The sequence below is a fragment of the Schistocerca piceifrons genome, chromosome 6 (genome assembly GCF_021461385.2).
Source record: "Schistocerca piceifrons isolate TAMUIC-IGC-003096 chromosome 6, iqSchPice1.1, whole genome shotgun sequence".
Lineage (NCBI taxonomy): Eukaryota > Metazoa > Arthropoda > Insecta > Orthoptera > Acrididae > Schistocerca > Schistocerca piceifrons.
In genome coordinates, this window is record NC_060143.1 from 436,929,578 (window position 1) to 436,949,236 (window position 19,659).

General features: G+C 39.0%; 1 protein-coding gene across 1 annotated transcript in view; it reads left to right on the forward strand.

Moving 5' to 3' along the window:
- The window catches only part of LOC124802734 (serine/threonine-protein kinase/endoribonuclease ire-1), a 146,566-nt gene extending 127,182 nt beyond the window's left edge, over nucleotides 1-19,384 (forward strand). The window contains exons 15-16 of the mRNA XM_047263706.1: nucleotides 5,632-5,823; nucleotides 17,346-19,384. Coding sequence (XP_047119662.1) covers nucleotides 5,632-5,823; nucleotides 17,346-18,128 — 975 coding nt within the window. The 3' untranslated portion in view covers nucleotides 18,129-19,384. The remainder of the gene's footprint in view (nucleotides 1-5,631; nucleotides 5,824-17,345) is intronic.
- The last annotated feature ends 275 nt before the right edge of the window (nucleotides 19,385-19,659 follow it).

Sequence of the window (19,659 nt, forward strand, 5' to 3'; positions counted from 1 at the left end):
TCATTGGGGTTTTGAGTTTTTCCGTGAATACACTTTTTCAACAGTTGAGGTGCTGCTAAGTCTCTGAAAATAGGTTTTATCACCTCCATTATTTCATGAGGCAGACTATGCTTATGAGTGTACACTTCACCAGTTAGCAATCCTTTGTTATGTTTACACCAACTGTCATCTTCTTTGGGACACAAGCTATGTTGGGGATTTTCATCGGTTGAAGAAGCATGAAAAAAAAGAGCCCAAACAGCCTTCTTCATTTCGTCGACACTTTGTGTATTTTGCCTAATAGCCATTCCATAATAGTTCTGTATTTTGTCAATTACACTGTCAGTTAACCTTCCCTTCCCATCCAACCCTTTACCATCACTGAGTTTTTGTTTTTTGTACGAAGCTTTCAGTCGCCGAAGTCTTGTTCCCATTCGCTTCTGTACGTGTCCAATACACTCAAATTTCTGCACTACAACATCATCGCCATAGGGCTTCAGTCCTTGAACATGTTTGAAACTTTTAGAATCACCGTCACCAAGGTAATTAACATATCGCACTATATCACACGCCTCAGAACGCTGGAATATACTAGCAACACCAGCCACTTCCATTCCTCCACTACTGCCACTATAGTTAGCTTTGCAATTATTTTCATGTGTACCTTTATATTTTTGTGGACATCTACAATACTTTGATATTACTGCTACATCTAAAACTTTCCCTGTATACATACTGGTGGCAGATACTACACCATGAAGAGATGTGTGTCCCCGTTTATGCCAGGTACCATCGAACGCTGCAGTCAAATCTCTGTTACCATTATTTTCCATTACTGCCTCTTCCACAGCGTTCTTCATAGATTCTATACAGACATCTTCTACTTTAGACCCTATTAATTTATTATAGGTCATAAACTAGGTTGGGGGATTTGGAAGATTCATGATGCCACAGAAAATTGCACCTGCAGTAGCACCCTTACCAACTGAACGCAAGGAATAAACAAATCTAATGTTGTGTTCGTAGATTTTGCTACCATTTTCTTCAGTTGCAGTTACTGCAACACTGTTCCAAAAGGTGGTCATGTATGAACACTTATCACATTTCAGTTGTATTTCACTAGCAAGTCCTACGTGCTTTATTATGGAGAGTTCCAGACCAACTTCACTACAATGAATACATCTTACACAGTTTGAAAAGATTCCTTTGAGAACCGACATATCAAATATTTCATTCACATCTGATTCGCCCATAAAACATTCATAGTTTTCACTCATTGAACCAAGCTTCTTCTGTGAAGTATTTTCTTTCCCACTTTGACTGCTATGGGCAGGTGTACTTGAGAGGTTAGGTTCACTCACTTGGTTATCGTCTTTATTGTTTACAGTAATAACACATACCTTTGGCTTTCCAACATTTCTCCTTTTCTTAAAAGCCTTCAGAGGATTTCTAATAACTTTACTTTTACTCATTATTATACTTCAACAAAACAGAGACTCAAGAAACAGAATTAATTACGAATATTTTCGAGATAACGACAGAGTAAATAAACATGAAACAATCGACAATCACACCAGCGATATATATTGAACCATCACAGGTTAGCCACAACACATACTTTATCTCACATCACTAAAATGTACCTGATGAACACGGACGTTAATAATAACACCATTTGACAGCAGTTTAACAGCGCCACAGTGGGTCACGCCCATGTAGAACACATTTCAAAAAAAATTTAAAAATAGTTGTAGTCTTCGGAATTGAATAAATTATATATCTATTAAAAGGTAATAGTCTGCAGATCCAGAAAACGCAAAAAAGTAAAAATTGAACTTTTCATGATTTTGAGCCTTTCCGGAGCCCCTTAACATGGTTAGAAAACCACAATGTGTCTCAGTAACAAAAAGGAGGAAAATTGAAAATTTCATTTTAGCTCAGTATTCTAATAAAAATGGAAATCCTTCTTGAGCTGAATACAAAATGGATTTAGTTGCACCAATACTAAAACCTACAGCTGTCCATTCTTTATATGGAGATTGGATTCCCCATTGTCTGTTAGTTATCTATTTGTTATAATTGACCTTGTAGTACACTGAATCCCACTTCACATTTTTAATACTGTAGAGAATCTGAGATAAATTTCAAATCTCGGAAAGGATGCTTTTCTAATGTCCTCCCCATACTCAGCATGTACCATACATGTTCAAAAACTATTGTGGTGCTGCTCTCCCTTTTTGCATAATGGGATAGTGTAGACTTTACATGATCTCCCATCTGATTTAAATCTCGGAGACCACACACTGTCTTAACTTGTTTCAGTCTTTTGTTCTATTTAGTTAGTTAAATGTTCCATAGATATGTCACACAGCATTTTGTCATGAAGTAGAATGACAGCTTACGTATCTTTATCAATACATTTTTGTATGTGGAACGTTGTATTTGTTACAGTGAGGAAAAAGATTGCAACTAGCCACACTGTTTTTGAGACAATAATCTAATTTTCCTTAACTAGTTTCAGGCCTATGCCCTATATAATATTGTTTAACTTGTAGGTAATACCGTATTTTATGGACTATGAGATGCTACGGACTATAAGATGCACCTTAATTTTTAAGCAATTTTTTATAAAAACAACATTTTCACCATTTTTATTATTAAACTGCAAAGATAGGCTAAAATATGTTCTTAATTTATAAAAAAAAAAAAAACTGACTTTAACATCCCTGAAAATCGTCATCTGAACTTTCTTCTTCTTCTTCTGCCTCCTCCTCTTCTTCGTCGTGGTTTGTCCTCTTCATATATAAGATGGTCTTCACTGCCGCTGAGAGTGTTACTTATGCTGCACTTCTTGAAAGACTTAACAATAATGTCTTCTCTCACCCTCGACTATGACTGTTTTACCCACTGACCACTTGTTTGGTTGTAGATCATTTTAAAGTGCCCTTTGGTGTGAATTCTTGTTGGGTTTTGACCATCTATTTGTTCTGTTCCTCTCTCATATACACTTTAAATGGTTCATTTATAGAGACATCAAGAGTTCGCAGTTGTGAAGTAAGTCCTCCTGGAATAACAGGAACCTCTGTATTTCTCTGTCTCAGTTTCTCTTTCACAGAATTTTTCAAGTGACTGATAAACTGATCTAGTACAAGAAGAGAACTCTTCTTCAATAAAGTGCATTTCCTTCTCTCCCATACTCTGTTAATCAATAATTTCATAACACACTCGTCCATCAAACCCTTGTAATTTTTCCCACGTGGAATGTTTCCTTCCATTATTTCAACCCTTGTAATACATGAACAACACTGTCTGGTGGCATTTCAGAAGCTTTTGGCATTGTTTTGCACTTCAAAATGATCATTCCTTCAGCACAGCATAAAAGGACAACAGTGTAATGCATTTTTTCACGTCCACTTGTTTTTATAGTTACAGTTTTAGCACCTTTAATGGCAAGAGTTTTGTTACTCAGCTAATCAAATGTCAGAGGAGTCTTGTCCATATTCATTATTTGTCTTAGTTTTTGGTTCAGTGTTGAATATAAAGCAATGGAAAGATAATATTTTCTCTTCATACTCTTGTGGCATTTTCTGTGAAATTTTGGTTTCATTTCACATGCTAAGTCCATGATGCTTCATAAACTTGTAGCACCAACCAACTCCACCCTTAAAGTCATCAAGTTTCACTGTGTCGATAGCTTACGAGTGTGTCTTTGAATCTTTTTTTATTAACTTCCAGTGCCATTTTGATAGTGTTCTCGGATCCATTTCAGTACATCATCTTCTAGTTTTGACCATTTTGCATTGAGTCCTCAGCACATTTAGTCTTCCTCATTTTTTTCAGTTCTTCTTTACTACCCCACTAGCCGCAAATATTTTTTCTGTTGGTGGAGGATCATAATGCATCTCAGCTGCTCTGTTTCCATGTCCTTCTGCATATGCTATTACTTTCAATTTATAACCACATCATATGAATACTTTTGATTTTTTACCATTACAAAACTAGATACTATCAAAAATATTGTTCTGTTACTGATATCACAATTGTTTTCAATTCAAGTTCACTGACACCATAGACTGCAATGATGCATCATCTAGACAGTTTTCTGAGTTTGTGATGGTGGAGTGGGAAGAAGACAGTGTTAGCAAGCTTATGAATCCCAGTCACATCAGTGCACTGCTGCTGCCAGTTGAATCCAGTGTTGATAGATAGAGAGAGTTTTCCCAAGGCTTCAAATATATGGCCATCTTTAAAACTGGCGGGAATTTTAAATCAAACACTGGACATTTTTATAGTAACTTTGAATGCAAGATGCATCTGAATTTTGGAGGCCATTTTCAAAGCAAAATGTGTGTCTTTTAGTCTTTAAAATGCAGTACTCCTTACTGATAGTTCGACCTTGTGGCAGGAACTCGTGGTGCACTATGCCATGAAAGTGAAGAACACAGTGCTCATAACTTTCACATTTGATCACAGATGTCAAGTTATTTTTTGTCTTGACGATTCAAAATGCTTCCTCTGGGACAATTGACCTTTAGTTTTGACATCCTACTCTGAAATTCAGGTTTTGTCACCTGTTATGATACATGTTAGTTGTTCTTCATTGTTGCTGACTTTGTCTAACTGCAAGTGTGCAACTGGCATTCATCACTGTTTTTGTTCAAAGTTCAGCAATTTTGGATTTTGTTTAGAGCCCAAATCATCTGGAAAAAATGTCATGGCGTGATCCAGTTGACAATCGAACACCATCATAGACTTCTCTAATTGTGATTCAACAATTGTCTACAATCATTTCTTTCAATCTTTCCTTAATTTCATTGGCTGATTATTTGTCGGGGTGCCAAAAGCACTATTATCTTCAACATCTTCATGGCATTTTTCAGAAATGCTTATACCACTTGTAAACCCTTGTTTTATTCATAGCAGACTTGCTAAAAGCAGTATGTAACATTTATGAAACTGTGCTGCATTTATTCTGGTTTTATATATCAAAATTTTATTTGAATTCTTTCATCTTCTTTTGTAAAAAATAAGTAGCCAAAACACATGGAACCTCTCTGACAGCCGACAACAGATTAAACCTCCTTTACATGTAATGCTGGACAGATATTTTTCAGACATGTTTACCAACACAAGAACAAAAATCGCGTGAATCGATCTAACGCAACATTTGAAATTACAGAATACCCAGTACTTTTTAAACAGACTTTGAGGCATCTAATTCACAGATGATGCCGTTAGGTTTGCCTTCATAATATATACTGTATCACAATGTACTTCATGCCAACATGCTGTTGAGACACAGGAGCAAACCTCATTGGAAGGACCAGTAACTGGAATAGAGAAATAATAAGAATAATGAAAACAAATGCCTTGCTACAACAACATATTTCCTTTCAGGTTTTTTAAACATCCTCCTTTTTTAGATATTTTTTTAAAATTTTATATTGTTTTTGTTAATTTTAAATAATATTTATGTATTACACAACTTATTTCAAATGTTATACCGTTTTAGGAATTGGCTTGATAAATTTCACTGCATTAACTGTGCTTTTCTCTTTTTAAGAAAGTTCATTGATGGAGTAAGTGATTAAAGCTGGTCTGTGGCACATCTAGGTTAGGTGTTTTAGTGCGATTTTCTTAAACTGGTTCCAGGATGTAAGTGATCACGTCGAGAAAGATGATTATTCGAGTCCTGTCTTGCGTGCCTTAGAGCACTGCAGCTTGAGTGTTGTGCGCTCGGACTGGCGAGCACATATCAGTGAGGACGTTGCTCAGGATCTGCGGAAATTCCGAAGCTACACTGGTAGTAGTGTCCGGGATTTGCTTCGTGCATTACGAAACAAGGTATGTTTGAGTATCACAGTGATGTAATTATTGTGCCCCTGGTCATTGGCTTACAAAGTCTGTATTGTCACCGTGACATTTTTGTCTTTAACCTCTTCACTTCCTGCATGTCATATACAAGACACAGAACTGGTGACTTTTATCTGCATACAGAACCCATGTAACAACAAACATACATGTGCCAGTACCTTGCCTACCTTCTGCAAGGTGCCATTACCCACTGCAAAAACTTTCAGTGCTCTGTGTCCTCAGTTAAATGTAATAGAAATATCAGAGGGAACACATGTTGGTGCCCTGGAACTAAAGAGGTTAATTCCGTGTTCTAAGTGTCAGATCGCTCTACTAGGCAAAAATTAGTTATTTATTCTTTTTCAGTGCATAAGCCCCATGCTGCAGGAGATGTTAATTTTAAGTTGAAATTGCTAGTCATTTTATTTAAAAAGCCAAAATTGCACAACATTCTCTTATTATTTAAAATTTGTGTGATGAAGCATTTATCACCCATCCAAAGTAAGAGCCAGTCTACATCTAACACAAATTAATTTAGAGGCCTTAACAGTATTCTTTTTCCTTGGCCCTTTGCTGTCTTATTGTTATACTATGAATGGCAAATGGCACACTCAATTAATTGTGCCATCAAAGTGTAGTGTTTTTAGTTGAAGAAAATAATATTTCACACAAAATATTGTTACTTATATTTCTGTGAAATATGATACATTTCAAAATTTTGGTGGGACAAAATAGTTCCCATCCCACCTCTGCCTAGCAAAATGGCATCAATTTATCACTGCTTACTGCTCACTATTTCACCTTTTTATTGGGGTAAGTAGCAGTGAAGAACTGAATTGGAAGTGTGAACACTAGCAGGCTTGTTATTTTGTCACTTCGTGTACACTCAGCATATCACTAGTAATTTCACTCTAATTACTATGGCATGTGAATCTAAGTCACCTATCATTCTTGTTATCTAGTACCAAATGACATTAACTATCTAAGGGATTCATGAGCAGCTACTTGTGCAGGTGTCTAAACTTCAGATGGTATACTGCACTGTTTTGTTCTAATTAAAATCTAGCACTTATGGCCATTGTTAACCAATCAAAGGTTTTATCCCTTACCAAGAGTAGAACACAGCACTGGTTGTCATTGCTGATTAGGCGTAAGGAGACATGTAAAATCACAGTTTTGGCTGGTATCAGTTAGCAAGAGTCGGTTTGAAATTACTTGATGAAATTGTTGTGCTGGACTGGGACTCATATCCAGCAACTACTCTCCCTATTAACTAACCATGAAAAATGTTAAATATGATTTCATTCACAAGTAACAAAGTGTGCATATGTTTAAACTTCAACAGACATGACGTAAAGTTTTGTGTTGGGCAGAAAGTCAAACCCAGCATCTAATCAATTTCTTAACTAAGCACAGCTAAGTACTAATGTGGTCCCTTTTTGAAGCAGAACTACCTTTGCAGTTCTAATCTCGCTGGAGACCTAGATACCTTTTCAGCTTTATACTTATTCTTTTACCGAGCTACGAGTTGCCAGAGTGAAAAACAGGAGGAAATATTAAATTCTCCAGCTTAAGTCTTCTCGCATCCTCGGTTTAGTACCCACTAGATCTAAAACTGAAAAAATAAAGAAATTGAGACATTACACCCTGTTTTAAAACTTGTATTTCTCTGATTACACCTACATCATTTTTAGTTTTTTGTGAACACACAATTTGATTGATTTGTGTGTGGCATTGAGTGATTTGTTAATTAAGTTTATGTATGCATTTACTCCCCACTGTCCCATTTCTGTATGTATATAGTAGTTCTAAAAACAAAGATGATAAGACTTACCAAACAAAAGCACTGGCAGGTCGATAGACACACAAACAAACACAAACATACACACAAAATTCAAGCTTTTGCAACAAACGGTTGCTTCATCAGGAAAGAGGGAAGGAGAGGGAAAGACGAAAGGATGTGGGTTTTAAGGGAGAGGGTAAGGAGTCATTCCAATCCCGGGAGCGGAAAGACTTACCTTAGGGGGAAAAAAGGACAGGTATACACTCGCACACACACACACATATCCATCCGCACATACACAGACACAAGCAGACATTTGTAAAGGCAAAGAGTTTGGGCAGAGATGTCAGTCGAGGCGGAAGTAAAGAGGCAAAGATGTTGTTGAAAGACAGGTGAAGTATGAATGGCGGCAACTTGAAATTAGCGGAGGTTGAGGCCTGGGGGATAATGAGAAGAGAGGATATACTGAAGGGCAAGTTCCCATCTCCGGAGTTCTGACAGGTTGGTGTTAATGTGCTGGCCGTGCACCAAGGCATGTTTAGCCACAGGGTGATCCTCATTACCAACAAACACTGTCTGCCTGTGTCCATTCATGCAAATGGACAGTTTGTTGCTGGTCATTCCCACATAGAAAACTTCACAGTGTAGGCAGGTCAGTTGGTAAATCACGTGGGTGCTTTCACACGTGGCTCTGCCTTTGATCGTGTACACCTGCCGGGTTACAGGACTGGAGTAGGTGGTGGTGGGAGGGTGCATGGGACAGGTTTTACACCGGAGGCGGTTACAAGGGTAGGAGCCAGAGGGTAGGGAAGGTGGTTTGGGGATTTCATAGGGATGAACTAAGAGGTTACGAAGGTTAGGTGGACGGCGGAAAGACACTCTTGGTGGATGGATCTCATTTCAGGGCAGGATTTGCGAGAGTCGTATCCCTGCTGGAGAGCCACATTCAGAGTCTGATCCAGTCCCGGAAAGTATCCTGTCACAAGTGGGGCACTTTTGGGGTTCTTCTGTGGGAGGTTCTGGGTTTGAAGGGATGAGGAAGTGGCTCTGGTTATTTGCTTCTGTGCCAGGTCGGGAGGGTAGTTGCGGGATGCAAAAGCTGTTTTCAGGTTGTTGGTCTAATGGTTCAGGGATTCCGGACTGCAGCAGATTCGTTTGCCACTAAGACCTAGGCTGTAGGGAAGGGACCGTTTGATGTGAAATGGGTGGCAGCTGTCGTAATGGAGGTACTGTTGCTTGTTGGTGGGTTTGATGTGGACGGACATGTGAAGCTGGCCATTGGACAGATGGAGCTCAACATCAAGGAAAGTGGCATGGGATTTAGAGTAGGACCGGGTGAATCTGATGGAACCAAAGGAGTTGAGGTTGGAGAGGAAATTCTGGAGTTCTTCTTCACTGTGAGTCCGGTTCATGAAGATGTCATCGACAAATCTGTACCAAACTTTGGGTTTGCAGGCCTGGGTAACCAAGAAGGCTTCTTCTAAGCGACCCATGAATAGGTTGGCGTACGAGGGGGCCATCCTGGTACCCATGGCTGTTCCCTTTAATTTTTGGTATGTCTGACCTTCAAAAGTGAAGAAGTTGTGGGTCAGGATGAACCTAGCTGAGGTAATGAGGAAAGAGGTTTTCGGTAGGGTGGCAGGTGATCGGCGTGAAAGGAAGTGCTCCATCGCAGCGAGGCCCTGGACATGCGGAATATTTGTGAATATTTGGAATATTGTGAAATGAGCTCCATCCTTCATGAAATCCTCCCCACTCCACCAAAAGTATCTTTCCGCCGTCCACCTAACCTTCGTAACCTCTTAGTTCATCCCTATGAAATCCCCAAACCACCTTCCCTACCCTCTGGCTCCTACCCTTGTAATCGCCCCTGGTGTAAAACCTGTCCCATGCACCCTCCCACCACCACCTACTCCAGTCCTGTAACCCGGAAGGTGTACACGATCAAAGGCAGAGCCACGTGTGAAAGCACACACGTGATTTACCAACTGACCTGCCTACATTGTGAAGCTTTCTATGAGGGAATGACCAGCAACAAACTGTCCATTTGAATGAATGGACACAGGCAGACAGTGTTTGTTGGTAATGAGGATCACCCTGTGGCTAAACATGCCTTGGTGCACGGCCAGCACATCTTGGCACGGTGTTACACCGTCCGGGTTATCTGGATACTTCCCACTAACACCAACCTGTCAGAACTCCGGAGATGGGAACTTGCCCTTCAGTATATCCTCTCTTCTCGTTATCCACCAGGCCTCAACCTCCGCTAATTTCAAGTTGCTGCCACTCATACCTCACCTGTCTTTCAACAACATCTTTGCCTCTTTACTTCCGCCTCGGCTGACATCTCTGCCCAAACTCTTTGCCTTTACAAATGTCTGCTTGTGTCTGTGTATGTGCGGATGGATATGTGTGTGTGTGCGAGTGTATACCTGTCCTTTTTTCCCCATAAGGTAAGTCTTTCCGTTCCTGGGATTGGAATGACTCCTTACCCTCTCCCTTAAAACCCACATCCTTTCGTCTTTCCCTCTCCTTCCCTCTTTCCTGATGAAGCAACCGTTTGTTGCGAAAGCTTGAATTTTGTGTGTATGTTTGTGTTTGTTTGTGTGTCTATCGACCTGCCAGCGCTTTTGTTTGGTGAGTCTCATCATCTTTGTTTTTAGATATATTTTTCCCACGTGGAATGTTTCCCTCTGTTATATTTATATAGTAGTTCTGTAATGTTACTTGGGTATTACACAGAACACACAGAACTGCATAGACCATTTTGAGGTCAAAAGTGTGTACTACCTTACTAACTCGTGATGATGTGGACTTGCTTATGTTATGGACACTTTATGTTCAGTTACGACAATCTTTCATTATAAGAGTCTGATCAGTTGTTACTGATTTGTATCAGTATAGTGCATATTTTATAGCATTGTTCATTAGTTTAGTGTAGAAAGCAGATAAAAATAAGAGAGATGTTAATATTAATATTTTGTGTTCTTGTGGTAAATGACACCTGGCATAAACCCCCTTAATTGCAATACTTTTGTTAAGCTTGACCATTATTTTCTTTTTATGACCTTAATGTATGGTGATTCAATCCCTGTCTGGACATGCTGTTTTATATTTTCCTTGATTTTCTAAAATTGGTTAAGGCAAATGCTGAGATCTTTCCTTGGAAATGACACAGCCAATTTCCTTATCCATTCTTCCCAATCTTCTGCTTGGTTTCTTATGACCCTATCCTCAGTGATATGTCGAACCCTAATCATCCTTTCTTTCTTCCCCATTATTGCACATTGAATGCAAGTCTTTAGTATGGAGTCTGTGCTCACATTTCCTCACATTTTCTATTTATCAGGCACCCTATCGAGGACCTTATTGATAAACCACAAAAACCCATTGTTTTTGTGAATTTAGTTTCATTTCAGAACAATACTAATTGAAATGAGAAATATATTTTTCAACATAATTTCCTCTGTTGCACTCACCCTACGTGTGACATCCACTACCTTCACTCCTCCATCAGATCCAAGGAGAACAAAATTTTGCAAATGTTAAGACGTTTTTCCATTTTGTGCCGCATTTCCAAATACATAAACATCACACCTTGTAACCTTCATGTATGCAACATTCAGTAAGTCACCCCAAGAACAGTCACAGTGAACCGTGTGGCAGTATCCCAAACAAAATCTCCATGAACTTCTGCAACAAGCTAGTTTTACCAGGTAAATTTTTCCTGCAGTGGTAGATTACATACTCCAATATTCCTCACATGATATGCTGCTTAAGCGATGGTCACAGCGCTTTTGCTATGCAGTCATATCATACGGAAAGTAGTTTAAAAAATAAAGAAAGGAGTGGGTCTATATCTTGGCTTTTTGTTTACACTGTGTAACATTTGTCACAAGACCATGAGCATACATAATGATATATAAAAACAAAGATGAGGTGACTTACCGAACGAAAGCGCTGGCAGGTCGATAGACACACAAACAAACACAAACATACACACAAAATTCAAGCTTTCGCAACAAACTGTTGCCTCATCAGGAAAGAGGGAAGGAGAGGGGAAGACGAAAGGAAGTGGGTTTTAAGGGAGAGGGTAAGGAGTCATTCCAATCCCGGGAGCGGAAAGACTTACCTTAGGGGGAAAAAAGGACAGGTATACACTCGCACACACGCACATATCCATCCACACATACAGACACAAGCAGACATATTTTCTGCTTGTGTCTGTATGTGTGGATGGATATGTGCGTGTGTGCGAGTGTATACCTGTCCTTTTTTCCCCCTAAGGTAAGTCTTTCCGCTCCCGGGATTGGAATGACTCCTTACCCTCTCCCTTAAAACCCACTTCCTTTCGTCTTCCCCTCTCCTTCCCTCTTTCCTGATGAGGCAACAGTTTGTTGCGAAAGCTTGAATTTTGTGTGTATGTTTGTGTTTGTTTGTGTGTCTATCGACCTGCCAGCGCTTTCGTTCGGTAAGTCACCTCATCTTTGTTTTTATATATAATTTTTCCCACGTGGAATGTTTCTTTCTATTATAAGCATACATAATGAGGTATATTGAATAGAATGACCTTCTCAGTGCCAACGAGCATGGATTTCGAAAACATTGGTCGTGTGAAACCTAACTCACACTTTTCTCACATGACATACTGAAACATTTGGATCAAGGCAGTCAGGTAGATGCAGTATTTCTTGATTTCCGAAAAGTATTTGATGCAGTACCACACCTATGCTTGTTGTAAAAAGTACAGTCATTGAGTATCGGACTGATGACCTTCGCTGTTTAGTCCCCCTTAAACATCCCATCCCATCGAGTATCAAGTGAAATTTGCAACTGGATTGAGGACTTTTTGGTAGAGAGGATGCAGCATGTTATCTTCGATGGAGAGTTATCATCAGCTGTAGAAATAACTTCAGGTGTGCTCCAGGGAAGAGTGTTGGGACCCTTGCTGTACATGTTGTATATTAATAACCTTGCAGACAATTTTAATAGTAACGTCAGACTTTTTGCAAATGATGTAGTTACCTACAATGGAGTACTATCCGAAAGAAGCTGCATAAATATTTTGTCAGATCTTGATAAGATTTAAAATTGGTGCAAAGATTTGCAACTTGCTTTAAATGTTCAGAAATATAAAATTGTACATTTCACATAATGAAAATACGCAGTATTCTATGACTGTAATGTCAGTGAGTCACTGTTAGAATGAGATATCTTGAAGATAGGCATAAACCATCACAAAAAAGTCCATTAACAAAGTTTCAAGAACCAGCTTTGAAGGAAGACTCTATGAATATACTACAATCCCCTATGTATCGCTCACATAGAGATTGTGAGGATAAGATTAGAATAATTATTGCACCCACAGTGACATTCAAACAGTCATTCTTCCTGCGCTCCATTCATGAAAGGAACTGGAAGGAATAGCTGGTACAATAGGATGTATTCTCTGCCATGCGCATCACAGTGGTTTTGCAGAATATAAATGTGGATTTAGATGTAAATAACATTTCTTCAGGGCAGCTCATGTCAGAACTAACACTTCCTTCAGGAACTTCCACATCCTACAATTTTGCCACTTTGTGCACATGGCCATTATATGATATTATTTGATTGATTACAAAATCAAAACAAAAGACTGAATTGGTTAGCTGTGGGCAAATGGAAATGAGGTTGAAAAAAAGAAATGAATGTATCGGACAAGGCATAATCCACCTCCAGGGAGCGAAAATTTTCATTAAACATTGTGCCTCCTCCATTAGGACAAAAACATGACATTGCTATATGTGGAATTTAGTGCTCTGCTGGACAGATGGTAGCCTGGTATGCCTAATGTCTAGCTTCAGTTCCCACTTCAGGCAACTACTTTTAAGGAACACGAACAGATCCTCTTCATCTTTGGTAACACTAAGTGAAGAACATAATGTTGGACCATGCTTCCAAATCTGCATTAAACATGATGTCCCTTCACAACTGACTAGAATAGAGTCATTTAAGTTGGGCCATGACAGAGACGAAACTCGCACCAAGTAGGAAGTCTGTCATCGGTAAGCTTCCTTACAGTAGACATTTTATGTTATTTAATGAGCCAGTCTTCATTGGCGTCACAGGGCACACATTTTATTTGAACTTGAGATGTGCCACCTGGGTAGCCACATGTGTTTTAAGCACCACTTCCCAGGTGGGAAGGTACTCCAGTGATGGATGAATCCAACCGTTACGTTAGTGACGAGGTTCAGTGTGCCAGCCAATCTGGTTGTGGCTTAAAGGTCATTTCCCACATCACACTGGGTGAATGGTATCCAAGTCCCTCCACAGTTACACCATTCGCAAGCATTTCAGGATCTTTCACTCTCATTCACATGAGTAATACTGCGTGCTGACAGTTGGGGTACACATATTCCATCCCAAGGGATAACAGAGTGGTACCAAGAAGGGCCACCCTGTAAATTAACTGCGCCAAATCTGTTTCTAACCATATTGACCCTGTGCCAATGCAGGACAAACGCACAAGAAAAAGGACGAGTAGGAGGAGGCGAAGATTATTGCCTGACTGGGATAAAAACTTGGATCTCCCCTTCCATGGTATTTGACCCCTTCAGGACAATACAGTTCCATCATTTTTTTCTGTCTCCAATATTCCAGAGTCCTCAACGTCTCCATGACGGTCTCTGGGTTTGCATCCTCATCTATTACGAATATTTTCGCTATGTCATTTCAAGCTCTGGGATGCAAGCACCTGACTATGGTTAAAAATTAAGTTTTATTTTTAACGTCTCTTCTTGTGTTGTCATAAATAATGATAGGAACCAGCTTCGACTCCCAGTCAGACACAGAACTTTTTGTTACATTATTTTTTTTCAAACATGATACCCACATATTGCTACTGGTGAAAGAAACTGATAGTTAACATATATTCATGACTAGAAAATAACAGCAGCAAGCTCAAATTTCAGTGGGGAGAAAGCTCAAATTTCAGTGGGGCAAAAGGTTTTTGTCTCATTATTTCGTGTTCTCACATCTCGCTACTGGTAAAAATGTTCGATATTTAACATGTGCCATTGCTTAGTTAATAATCCGATTATGTGTTGAATTCAAATCCTTGACCAATGCAAAATTTTACATCACATCATTTCAAGTTTCAAATTGCAAATGAAACCATATTTAATGTGTTTCATGGTTAGTTAACATAGACAGTAGTTACTGGATAGGAGTCTCAGTCCACAACAAAAATTTTTGTCGTGTCATTTCAAGTTGAAATTTGCTAACTGATACTGGCCAAACATTACATACTTCACATTTCTTTATGCCTAGTCAGCAATGATGATCTGTAGTGTGTGGATACTGATTTTTCCACATAAATGAATTATATATTCATCATTGAAAACTAAGCATAAAAGGAAGTTGTTATCTTCTCTCTACAATCACATAACGAATTCACAGAACTGTATGCATTGGTTTATCAACATCAAGGACTTGCAGCAGTTGAATCCTGTGAGGTCTGAAAAACAAACATCCCTGCGAAACGTGCTAGACAAGACATACAAGTAATGGCTAACTCTTGTCTGGCACAACAAGTAGGTTGCTGTGAACCATATGCAAAACTCTACTTCTTGAACAAGCGCAGTGTGGTGACCTGTGGACTTCCCCATAAAAAAAACTACGTTGAGCTGTAGGAGGTGCAGTGCCAGTCTTGCAGTAAAAATCATGCAGCACAGTTTTAACTGAACTGACCTGCTGAAACATAGAGCTGCTGACACAAAGAACAAATAACATCTTTTGGTATTGCGCCATTGTTGTCTTGAATCGAGCCGCGAGGGTAGCCGAGCAGTCTGAGGCACCTTGTCATGGTCCGCGCAGCTGCCCCCATCGGAGGTTTGAGTCCTCCCTTGGGCATGGGTGTGTGTGTGCGTATTGTCCTTAGTGTAGGTTAGTTAAGTTATATTAAGTAGTGTGTAAGCCTAGGGACCGATGACCTCAGCAGTTTGGTTCCATAGAACTTATCACAAATTTCCATTCTCTTGACTCGAAACTTGGACAACAAATGTGCGAGCGTGAGTCAGCTAGCTGCAGCAAAGAGGTCCCTCTTGATGTCCACAAGAACTTAACAGCCTGCTCCAAGGTATAAAAAAGAAAAAGAAACTAAAATGAAATGCAAGCTTCTGTCTTCAGCTGTGTAGGAATTTAGTTTTGTGCTGTCAGATGAGTCTTTTTAAAACACCTTTTACTGTTTCTCCACCATTTCATCAGTTATACACTGCTATAGCAGCCAACATAATGATCAATTCTGTCCACAGTGCTATCTTGTTTTTCCATGTGTGTTGTGACTAGTGTTAGTTTCTCAGATTTTACAGTCACTGCACAGTCTGTGCTCCACCTGTCATATGTCAGCATCATAGCACATGCTCTGCATCATGCACCTATTCCTCTTTCTAATATCATTACTCTGTGGTCTTTCAGGAAGACATATACATTATTATTTACATTTGAGAAGAATCACCACCACTTGACCTCCTATGAAATTCTTAACTTTGAAGTCTCATTTTTTTTCCAGCTTTACCTATTATTCACATTGGAAAAATTTCTCAATTTCACAGTCACTATAGTGTGCGCAACATAGTGTCACTGTCACCTCTTCAGTTACAGCAGAATAGTAATTTGTTGATGTTAGAACTTCAGCACTGGAGAAACTATGGTGAAAGAATGGCCTTAAGGTGGGACTCCAACAGTGAGTCATTCGTGGGAGAAAACAAAAATGTTGACTCTGAAAGTTTTCAGAAAAAATGGGGGGGGGGGGGGGGGGGGTCACAGGACTACAACTGAAACATTATAAAGTCCCACAGTGAAGGGCAGTTGGCAGCAAAGAGTTCAAATGTTGAAAGGTTATCAGTTGACTTTTCCTGCTACAGAACTTCTGTGTGTAACCTCCTGCTGCTATCTCCTCCAGCCTCATTAGTGGTAAGATCTCTGACAACTGAAGAGCCACATATAAAACATACTAATTGATAGACAATCTCTAGTGAGTTTTTTTGTGTATATGTGGTAACTAATATTCTTTTAATAAGAATTGGTGAAAGTGGCTAGAGATGCTGTATAGAAAACAATACTGCATTGCCAAATACACCCCGTATCAATATAGCTGTGACCTTTACATTTGCTTTACGATGTGAATAAGTACAAGTATGGCGGAAAACTGGTTTAAGAATCTCTGAGAATCTTATAAGTTGCCTGTTCCTTTATTCAAACAGTGGGAAATCCAAGATGGAATGTAATGTGGAATGTGTGTGTGGTCTCAGCCAGAGGCTGTGTGTGTGTGTGTGTGTGTGTGTGTGTGTGTGTGTGTGTGTGTGTACTTTCAACAAAGGTCTTGTTGCCCGAAAGGTCACTTTCTGACAGTGTTTTCGTTGTGCCTATCTGTGACTCAGCATCTCCACTATATGGTGAGTAGCAGCTATTGTTCCTTTATTCATTTTGTGTAAACAGATGTGTGAATGAAAGAAGCTGGCTAATACATAATTTATCCTATGCACCGTATATTATTTTAAATTTATGTTAATCTCTTTAGATTCATTTCGCTTCCACCTTCTGTGAGAAATCTCATAAGCAGATTGTAGTGTATCTGTAATACAGATTTTAGTTGGTGATCTTGTGGTAGCATTGTAAATAAATTTATGATTAACATGCACTGTTCTGTCAGATATTTCCATTAATCTTATTTTCCTTTGTGCAGAAAAACCATTACCGGGAGCTGTCGTCAGAGGTACAGAAAAGTTTGGGTGCAATACCTGACAAATTTGTCAGTTACTGGACACATCGTTTTCCTTTGCTTTTGTTGCATACATGGCTGGCAATGCAGTGTGTGAAGTCTGAACCTCTATTTTGCCAGTACTACCAACAAGATTATACATTCTGCAATAGCTTGACCATGGATTCTACAGGAACTGTAGAACCTAATACACTGAGGAATATTAACCTCTCAGATGAGAGCCGCTCAGCAGCTGCACTAAATGGAGGATCTCATATTATATCTAATGTTGACCCATTCAATCTTAAAAGAAAGGTTTACCCAAATGTGCAAACACCTAAAAAGAAACAAGAAAATGGTAGATTCTTGCGTAAAATTGAAAGCCGTTCACCATCATCCATGGATTATAATTGGAGACAGAATTCTAATGCAGTAGCAGACTCCACAAAGGCTCTTTTCAATAATGTAGGCAGTGAAATGAATTCCAGTGCATTTTTGGACAGCCAGTGTGGAAAAAAAGCTGATAGTGAGGGTTTTGGAGAGAACACTTTAGATCAAGCAGAAACTGTGGTAATTTCCAAACATACTAAAAATAGACTAGTGAAGAATCTTCAGACAGATTCAGAGACAAGTGATTTTAGTGATGTACAGAACAGAAGACATGATAAGCCAGATTTAAGTGGTGTGCGAGTGAAGAGCAAAAAGAAGCATAAACCTGTAGAAGTGCCGCTTGTATGGACACTCTCCCTGTCATCACCTGATACTTAGGGATGCTATTTTTTGTTTTGCAATAGTGAAAATTTCCATACTTGTGTTTATATCCACTTGAATATTTCATGTGCTCTTTATTTCTTCACACATTATTATTTGTGTTAATACTGTTATATGACCAGAACTGCAATACATGCAGTGTTGTACGACCAGACCTGCAGGACATGCAGTGGCATTTGCTTTGATAAGGGGAGAAAATAGGCACCTTACATGTCATTTTACTGTTTTGTTGTAATTATGACTTTGAATGATGTGGGTGTATGGCATTTTCTCGTAAGACACCTTAATTTAGCCTTTATGAGCTGCAGTTATTGTCTAGAATTATTATTATTATATGATTCTGATTCTTCAAACATTGTACTCAAAAAGTGAGAGAATTGGTCTTCAGTTTTTCATATAGGTCAGTTCACCAGAACTGTAAGCTAACCACTCTGCAGGGTTTTGGTGAATTTGGGTGTTTACTCAGTTCCTGTTCTAACGTGTTTGTTAAGAAAAGTGCACAAATTTAATGTTAATTTTTTTGTTGAAAAGTCTAAGTTTGTTTCTTTATTTTTCATGTTAAGGCAGTATTTGCTGTACATGTTTCACTACAAAACAGGCACAAATGAGCCACAAAAAGTATTTAAATGCTTAATCAGTGTTGTCATTGTTGCCAGTGAATTAAATGAGTCACATTTTTACACATATTTACTGTAGTGAGAGTTCATTATAGATCCATTTAGTTATTGCAGAGGAGGATGGCAGACTAACTTCATCGTTTTATTAAATAAGACTGTGACAGTGATGGGTACATCTCTTGTTCTTAGCTGGATATGCAAGGAATTGTATATTCGTTAATGTGCTTGGAATGCTCTTTCCTGTTCACTTTTTGTCTCTTCTTTTCACATGACTGATTAAGTTGTAATTATTTGTGTAGTGTTCCATGACGTCATTCCATTCTCAGTGTCTGTAACAACAAAACTTTATTTTGATCTCTTATGTTAGGAAAGATACCATATTCAAAGAACTTTTAGTTTGCTATTCATTTTCTGAGGTGGAGAAGAGCAGAATGAAATGTAATAAGTTACTTTGGAAATGGGTAGTGCAGTGTTCCTCCTCCTCATATTGAAATTTTTGGTGTACTTTTATGTAGATCCCTTTGCAGATACAGTACTTTGTGTGTGTGTGTGTGTGTGTGTGTGTGTGTGTGTGTGTGTGTGTGTAGGAGGGGGCACACCCGTATGCTTGATTCCTCTCCCTCCCTCCCTCCCCCCCTCCCCCCTCCTTCTCTCTTTCTCTCTCTCTTCCTCCATTCCCCATGAATGGAAACTGCTGTTCCTCCTGAAGCTGCTGACTGCCACGTTTCCAGTAAATACTTACTGCAGACATTATTTTCTTAATGCTGATATTAGCTTGAAACTTTTTACCTTTTTTTATTAACACATATCTGAGAATACTAGGTCCTTTCAAGTTGCAGCGCAAAATTTTATACGATAACTTATGCATGTCAGTGCTTTAAACAGAGAAAGACTTTTAAAAACATTTGTAC